This window comes from Nicotiana attenuata, unplaced genomic scaffold (genome assembly GCF_001879085.1).
Source record: "Nicotiana attenuata strain UT unplaced genomic scaffold, NIATTr2, whole genome shotgun sequence".
Classification (NCBI taxonomy): domain Eukaryota; kingdom Viridiplantae; phylum Streptophyta; class Magnoliopsida; order Solanales; family Solanaceae; genus Nicotiana; species Nicotiana attenuata.
In genome coordinates, this window is record NW_017670742.1 from 401,007 (window position 1) to 410,346 (window position 9,340).

Below are 9,340 nucleotides of genomic sequence, written 5' to 3' on the forward strand. Positions count from 1 at the left end.
TTGATTATAGTTGACTTCGGTCAACATTTTGGGTAACGGACCCGGACCCGTGTTCCGACGGTCCCGGAGGGTCCTTAGTAAAATATGGGACCTGGGCATATGCCCGGAATAGAATTCCAAGGTCCCTAACCCGAGAAATGAATTTTTTAAAGAAATTGATAAGAATGAAAATGCAATAATTCAAAAGATTTGATCTTGTTGGTATCGAGCCTGTATTTTGGTTCCGGAGCCCGATATAGGTCTGTTATATTATTTAAACCTTATCTGTGAAGTTTGGTGAAAAACGGAAGTGATTTGATGTGATTCGAACCTTTGTTCGAGAAAATAGAAGTTTTGAAACTATCTTGAAAATTTCATGTGTTTTGGTGTTGAATTCGTAGTTTTAGGTGTTATTTTGGCAATTTGATTACGTGAGCAAGTTCGTATGATGTTGCAAGACTTGTGTGCATGTTTGATTTGGAGCCTCGAGGGCTCGGGTGAGTTTTCGATAGGCTACGGAGTGATTTTGGAACTTAGAGAATTGATGGTGTAACTGGTATCTGTTGTAGGCCTCTGATCTCGCAATTGCGAGATCAGGCTTCGCAAATGCGAGCAAAGCAGGCATGGAAATTGCGAGGTCTTTATCGCAATTGCGAAGAAGGCCTGGGCTAGCAGAGTTCGCAAATGCGAACATATCTTCGCAATTGCGAAGCGAGTCTGGGAAGGGGTGTGATCGCAAATGTGATCTTTTAGTCACATTTGCAGAGGTCCTTGACGCAATTGCGATCATTACCTTCACAATTGCGAAGGCAACAGAAGTGTGGGGAACTTCGCATTTGCGAAGCTCAGGTCGCAAATGCGATATCTGCAGCTGTTCAAAACATAAGTTAGACGGGATTTTTCATTCGTTCTCCCATTTTTCAAAACCTAAACTTCAAGAGGCGATTTTCCTAGGGCAAGTTCATCCCCAAATCATAGGTAAATAATTCTTAACTTATTTCTTTCAATCTATTTCATCTTGTTACAAGATTTCATCCTAGAATCTAGGGTTTTTCATGGTGGACTTGGGTGTTTTGGGGTAAAACTTAGGGATTTTAAAATTTGGGGATTTGGACCTCAATTTGAGGTCGGATTCCAAAACTAATTGTATATCCGGGCTCGGGGGTGAATGGGTAATCGAGTTTTGGTCCGAATTTCGGGTTCTGACCAAGCGGGCCCGGGGTTGATTTTTGACTTTTTGGGGAAAATGTTGGGAAACCTATAATTATGCATTGGAATTGATTTCTCTAGCATTTATTGATGCTATTCAGTTAATTATGATTAGATACGAGTGGATTGGAGGTGGAATCGAGAGGTAAAGCGGTCTTTGAGCTTTGAAATACCCGTTGGCTTGAGGTAAGTGTTTGGTCTAACCTTGACTCGAGGGATTAGGGATCCCCGACTTGTTTGCTATGTAAATACCATGTGTGTGGCGTCTAGGTGTGGTGACGAACACCTATGCGTCGCAAAATTACCTGTTTAGCCTGTTTCCCTTCCCCGTTTCCTAAAGTATATTGCTTTCCTGTCTTAATTGCTACTTGCTCATTGATGCTTCCATGTCTAATTGCTTCTTGTTAAATTTTGTTTCTCTATTGACGTTATTAATTGTTCCGTAGTTTCATTATATCACACTGATGGTTTATGTTGGTTTATTGGTGCTTCATGGAACACTTTGGTTGGTCTCGCTGTGCAGTATTAACTAATGAAGTTTCATAATTGTAGTGATCTTCCGTTGTTTTGGTTTGAGGTAATTGATGTGGTGGAGGATTTGAGTTAACTTGTGAAACACTTGTTTTTATGTTGTGATTGGTACTGATATAGTGGGATCGGGTTGCACGCCGCAACATGAGGAATAAGGGTGAAATGTGATTGTCTGGTGGGATCGGGTTGCACGCCACAACAAGGAGTAATAAGGGTGGACAGGTGGGATCGGGTTGCACGCCGCAACAAGAGGAATAAGGGTGATATATTGAGGAGTAATAAGGGTGGACTGGTGGATCGGGTTGCACGCCGCAACAAGGAGTAATAAGGATGAATGTTCATTTTGTTATTGATTACATGGTGGGACCGGGATGCGCGCCGCATCAATTGTTATTTATGTATTCTTCTTCTGCTGAGATTCGTTATTGTGGTGTTGAAACTCTCTTAAGGACTGGTTATAGCTGAGTATTGGTAGAACGACTGGGTCCTGTATTTATTTAATGCAAGTTACTGTTATATTTCATTCTGTATTTCCTTTCTGTCTTAGTGTAAATTGTTGCAGGATATATGTTGTTATGCCCCGCCATAGCCCGACACTACTTTGTCGAGGTTAGGCTCGGCACTTACCAGTACATGGGGTCGGTTGTACTGATACTGCATTCAGGAGACCAAAGGTAGTCCTGCAGGCGCCTGTAGGCCCTGGCGTCCCCTCCTATGTTTACTTCATTTCTGTTTTACTTTCTTCGAGACATATGTATTTTTCTTTCAAACCCATGTTTGTAGCTATTCATAGAACGTTTGTGAGTTGTGACACCAGTTTCTGGGTGGTAACTATTTAGGATTGGTTAATAGTATAAGGCCAATTAGTTAAATATGTATTTCCACTTTTATTTCTGTTGAATCAGCTTTATTTAATCTTAATTATGAAAAATATAAAGGAAAAAGGTGAGTATAACTGTAACGTTGGCTTGCCTAGTACGATGTGAGGCGCCATCACGGTCCCGACGGTGGAAAATTCGGGTCGTGACAGAAATCATAATCGAAATCAATCTCTTTGCCTTTCCTTTTCGCAGATTTGACAGGTATCGAAGATTCACCAGCATCAATATCGTGCTTCTGCTTTGTTCGAGTTCTGCCCTAGCTTCACAAGGGGAAAGCTTGGACTTGTTCTCTTCTTTTGCATGAGCTGATTTTGAAGCCTTTTTGGGTGAATTTGCTGAGAAAACACCCAAATCAAATGAAGGAATATCTGCTCCTTTGTCTTTTGTAGGGTTGTTCTTTGAAGATATCTTCTTCTTCATTGAAAATCAAGCTAATCAGAGACGTTAATGGAGGTAGGAATTTTGAATAAGAGTAAAAATTTCGTCTGGTTTTTGAAGAAGAGATGAAATAGGCGTTAATGGAGGATTTCTGAGATTTGTGAAGAGAAAATCGAGGGTGAGTGCAAGATACGTCGGTGAGGGGGGTGGGATGTGGAGAGAGAAACGTGGGGGGAGTGGGAATATACGGTAGAGTTATTTTAGGACACTAATTAATATCATTAATTCCCTTAAAATGTGCATAAATGGTAATTGGGTATATAAAATGTAATTATAGTAAAACTTGAGTAGGGAGGGTAATATAGTTTTATATAGTGTATAGGAATGTAAAAATTCCAAAGTCCAAATGTTTGATCAAAATTCGTCCCGATTGAGCTAGTTGAGAACCCTGATGGGGGTTTTCAAGTAGAAATCACCTAAGAGTTCTTTCAAGTTTTTTGCATAGTAACAGTTGGTTGTGTTTGAATACCTAATTTTTGCACCCTTTAAATTTTCTAAAGAAGTCAATTTTCAAAAAATTAGTTTATTTTTAATTAATTTGTTTTTCATATTTGTGTGCATTTTATTTCAAAAAAATATAAAAAATACTCCTTTTCTTATTCTTGCATTTGTATTTGCATTTCTTAATTTACAAAACAAATCAAAGGTTATTCTTTATTTTCCATAGTTAGGGTAGATTTAGTATCTAATCAGCTCATTAATTAACTAGTTGTACAATTAATTAAACAATTTAGTGTTTTTAATAGTTTAATTATAGAGGGGTTGAAGGGATTGGGCTAAGTTCAGACGAATTGGGCTCAAATTCGGCTGAATTCAGTGCCCAGACCCGATCCATTGTTACTAAAATATGTATATCGCAATTAACAAAAGTAAGGTTTATGTATTTCTTTATAATAAACAACAACAACAACATACCCAGTATAATTCCACAAGTGGGATTTGGGGAGGGTAGTGTGTACACAGACCTTACCCCTACCTGGCGAGGTAGAGAGACTGTTTCCAATAGACCCTCGGCTCAAGAAAAGGTGAAAAGAGAGAAAGGAAGAAGACGAAGGAGAAAGAGTAAGAAGAAAGAAAAAATGGAGGGACGAAGGACGACAAGGAAAAGGGGAGAAAGACAACTATGATAACAACAGTAACAACAACAACAACAACAACAACAACAACAAAACCAGTAACAGAGAATAGCATCAAACAATAGCAAACTAGAACATACGATATACAGAGTGAACCAAAAAAACAAGGGAGCTACTGATACTACTAAAAAAGAACGAGGAACTCTCGATTACCTACTAGCCAACTACCCTAATCTTCGACCTCCACACCCTTCTATCCTGGATCATGTCCTCAGTGAGCTGAAGTATCACGATATCTTGCCTAATCACCTCTCCCCAATACTTCTTCGGCCTTCCTCTACCCCTTCTCAGACCCGCCACGGCCAGCCTCTCACACCTCCTAACAGGGGCATCTGTACTCTTCCTCTGCACGTGCCCGAACCATCTCAGCCTCAACTCCCTCATCTTGTCCTCCACGGGAGCCACTCTCACTTTGTCCCGAATAACTTTGTTCCTAATCTTATCTCTCCTGGTAGGCCCACACATCTATCTCAGCATCCTCATTTCTGCTACTTTCATCCTCTGAACATGGGAGTTCTTGACTGGCCAACACTCAGCCCCATACAACATAGTTGGTCTAACCACCACTCTGTAAAACTTACCCTTGAGTCTTGGTGGCACCTTCTTATCACACAAAACACCAGATGCGAGCCTCCATTTCATCGACCCCACACCGATACGGTGGGAGACCTTATCATCAATCTCCCCGTTACCCTTGATTATAGACCCGAGATACTTGAAACTACCCCTCCTCGAGATGACTTGGGTATCAAGCTTCATATCCACGTCCGCTTCATGAGTCCCGTCACTGAACTTACACTCCAAGTACTCCATTTTGGTCCTGCTCAACTTGAAGGCCTTAGACTCTAGGGTCTGCCTCCAGACCTCCAGCCTCGCATTGACCCCGCTCCTTGTCTCATCAATCAGTACTATGTCATCGGCAAATAAAATGCACCATGGCACCTTCCCTTGAATGTGTCGCGTTAGCACATCCATCGCTAGAGCAAATAAGAACAGGCTGAGAGCCGATCACTGGTGCAACTGGGAAGTGATCTGAGTCTCCTCCCATTGTCCTTACCCGATTCTTAGCACCATCATACATGTCCTTGATTACCGTAGTGTAAGCTACCGGAACGCCGCTAACCTCCAAACACCTCCACAGAACCTCCCTCGGAACTTTATCGTATGCCTTTTCTAGATCTATAAACACCATGTGTAGGTCCTTCTTTCTATCTCTATACTCCTCTACCAATCTCCTCACCAGATGAATAGCTTCCGTAGTCGATTGCCCCGGCATAAATCCAAACTGATTCTCGGAAATAGACACACTCTTCCTCACCCTGACTTCCACCACCCTCTCCCAAATCTTCATAGTATGACTCAGCAGCTTGATACCCCTATAGTTATTGCAGTTTTGGATGTCACCCTTGTTCTTGTAGAAAGGAATCATCGTACTCCACCTCCATTCTTTGGGCATCTTATTCGTCTTAAAAATAAGATTAAACAACCCAGTAAGCCACTCCATGCCTGCACGGCCCGCACTCTTCCAGAATTCCAGCGGGATCTCGTCTGGCCCAGTCGCTCTTCCCCAGCTCATCATACGCATCGCTCCGATAGCCTCTTCGACCTTAATACGCCTACAATAGCCGAAATCACGCAGACTCTCAGAGTGCTCCAACTCACCCAGCACAATGCTTCTGTCCCCCTCCTCGTTCAACAATTTGTGGAAGTATGTCTGCCATCTTCGTCTAATATGGGCGTCTTCCATCAATACCCTGTCGTCCTCGTCTTTGATGCACTTTACTTGTTCCAAGTCACGAGCCTTCCTCTCCCTCACTTTGGCTAGCCTATACAACTACTTATCCCCGCCTTTGCTCCCAAGCTCCGCATACATGCGTCCAAAGGCCGCAGTCTTAGCCGCCGTAACTTCGCCTCTTTCTTTGCCTTCTTATAACATTCCCAATTCGTCCTCTTCTCCTCCTCATTCGTGCTCTCCACTAGTTTCAAATAAGCCGCTTTCTTAACTTCAACTTTACCTTGGACCTCCGTATTCCACCACCAATCCCCTATACGTCTCCCAGGGTATCCCTTTGTAACCCCTAAAAGCTCTCTCGCAGCTTCCCTAATGCAGTTCACTGTCATGGCTCACATCGCAGTCGTGTCCCACCTACTCTTCCAGGCCCCCATCGCCAGCAACCTCTCCCCTAACTCTTGGGCTTTGTCCTTAGTCAAGTTTCCCCACTTGACTCTAGGTTGATTGCACACTGCTCTCTTCTTTCTATTCCTCCTGATCCCCAGATCCATAACTAGGAGTCTATCTGGGTCCTGGCCATCGTACTCCGGAAAGTGATCAGGTGCTCCTCTCTCTTTGGAAAACTCGAGTTAACTACCACCAAATCAAAAGCTCTAGCGAAATCTAACGGCAAAGTACCTGCCTCGTTCCTATCTCCAAAACTGAACCCTCCATGCACATCATCGTAACCCCCGACATTAGCCCCGATATGGCCATTGAAATCCCCTCCAATGAAAATCATCTCGGTGCACGGAATACCACGCACCACCTCGTCCAAGTCCTCCCAGAATTGCCTCTTGACCTTCTCGCCCAAACCTATTTGAGGAGCATAAGCACTAATCACATTAAAATTGAGCCCCCCAACCACAAGCTTAACCTCCATCACCCTATAGCTTACCCTCCTAACCTCGACCACTAGCTCCCTAAGTTCCATGTCGACTAATATACCGACCCCATTCTTGCCCCCAGCATCTCCGGAGTACCACAGGTTATAACCGTTAACATCACGTGCCTTAGTACCCTTCCACTTGGTCTCCTGGAACACGCTATTTTGATCCTCCTTCTTTGAAGAATCCTACCCAACTGTATAGACTTACCCGTTAACATCCCTATGTTCCAGGACCCAACTCTTAGCCTAGAAGCTACCTTGTCCCCCTTCCCACCCTTGCACCCCACCTCCCGCCCCACCCGAGGACATGACATTACTCTCACATCGTAAACCAAAGCCAATATAGACTAAGGGTACTATTTAATCACTATCACTCAATGTAACGACCTGATCGGTCGTTTTGAATATTTGTACTTCGCTCGCCAGTTCTCGAGCAAGGCTACCCCTGTATGATGTATTATGACTTATGTAAATCGTTGGTTTTGGTTTTCAGGATAATCGGAATAGATTTGGAAGAACAATTCTCAGTTTGAAGCTTTAAATTTGAAAGGTTTGACCAAATTTTGACTTTTTAGTATATGATATCGGATTTGGATTTTTATGATTTAGTTAGCTCCGTTAGGTGATTTGGGACTTAGGAGCGTGATCGGATGTAATTTGGAGGTGCGTGGTAGATTTAGGCTTGAATTGGCAAAATTGGAATTTTGGCGTTTTCCGGTTGGTAGTGGAATTTTGATATCGGGGTCGTAATGGAATTCCAGAAATTGGAGTAGGTTCGATGTGTCATTTGTGACTTGTGTGCAAAATTTTAGGTCATTCGGGCGAGGTTTGATAGACTTTTTGATCGAATGCGGAATTCGGAAGTTTTGGAATCCTTAGGCTTGAATTCGAGGGTGTTTTGATGATTCGATGTTGTTTTGAGTGCTTCGAAGATTGGTACAAGTTTGAATAGTGGTATATGACTTGTTCGTAGTTTTAGTAGAGGTCCCGGGGGCCTCGGGATAATTTTGGATGGTTATCGGGAAGCTTGGAAGTTAGAGTTTGCAGCTGAAGCTGCTGAGTTTCTGTCATAACCGCACCTGCGGATTAGGGACTGCAGGTGCGAGCTGCAGAAGCGGCATTTTGATCGCAGCAGCGAAGGCCAGTTGGTTGGGCATGCATTGCATATGGGGAAGTTATTGCGCACCTGCGAGCCCGCAGATGCGGTGGCTTGATCACTAGTGCGGATGAGGAGTTTAAGTGAAATTTCGTAGAAGCGGATTTTTGTCGCAGGTGCGGTATTGGACCGCAAATGCGGAACCCCTGTGCAGAACATAGAAATTTTCTTGCCTTCGCGATTTTTAGGCCATTTCTCACCATTTTTTGCTCGGCCTTGAAGCTTTTTGAGAGAGATTGAAGAGGGATTTGAAGGGAAACACTTGGAGGTAAGGTTTTTGAACCTAAAACTCGATTCTATGTTGATTTTCAATTGTTTAAGCATGAAATTTATGGGATTAAAGGTGAAAAACTTGGGAAGTTAGGGCTTGAAATTGAAGAGGTAAAATTGGGGATTTGAGGGACCATTTGAGGTCCGATTTTGATGTTCTTGGTATGTATGGACTCGTGGGAGGATAAGGATTCTATTGATGTGATTTTTATCGGATTTCGGGACGTGGGCCTAGGGGTCGGGTTTGAACAATTTCGGGATTTTGAGTTTAATTTGATAATTTTCGCGTGGGCTTTATCCCTTTGGCATGTATTGATGATATGATTCTGATTTTGGATAGATTCGAGGTGATTTGAGGCCAAGTCGAGCGGCAAGGGCATCACGGTGTAGATGTTCGTCCGATTCGAGGTAAGTAATGATTGTAAATGTTGTCCTGAGGGTATGAAACTCCGGATTTCATATCGTTATGCTACTTTGAGGTGACACATACGCTAGATGACGAGCGAGGGGTTGTGCACTGTTGGGGATTGTGACTTGGTCCGTCCAGTGTGACTGTTAAGTCACATATTTGATTGAAAATTGTTTGATATCATTGTGTTTTGGGAAATATTACTATGTTATGGGCTGAATGCCATATTTGGGCCTTGTGCCAACTGTTTGGACCCTTAGGGGCTTTTTACTACTGTTTCCTCACTGTTTTGGTATAATATCTATACTCAGTCATGCTTCATTTTTTCTGATTTCATAACTCAGTCTCTATTACTCTGTTTTTATGTATAAAATGATATTTTGGGCTGAGCACCCTGTTTTACTGATAGCCCGAGTGGCTTGTGAGGCTGATGACTGAGAGGGACCGAGGGTCTGATTGTGTGGTTGATGACTGAGAGAGGCCGAGGGCCTGGTGGTGAGGATTATATATTTATGGATCGGGCTGCACACCGCAACGATATTATATATATATATATATATGTGGATCGGGCTGCACGCCGCAGCGATATTATATATTTATGGATCGGGCTGCACGCCGCAGCGATGTTATATAGATATTGGATCGGGCTCTCCACAGCGATATAGCGTCGT

At 43.0% G+C, this 9,340-nt stretch overlaps 1 protein-coding gene across 1 annotated transcript in view; it reads right to left on the reverse strand.

Moving 5' to 3' along the window:
* Positions 1-6,459: 6,459 nt before the first annotated feature.
* LOC109242868 (craniofacial development protein 2-like) overlaps positions 6,460-9,340 on the reverse strand; it is a 16,841-nt gene continuing 13,960 nt past the window's right edge. Inside the window, exon 2 of the mRNA XM_019409746.1 lies at positions 6,460-7,020. Within this exon, the coding sequence (XP_019265291.1) occupies positions 6,460-7,020 (561 nt within the window). The remainder of the gene's footprint in view (positions 7,021-9,340) is intronic.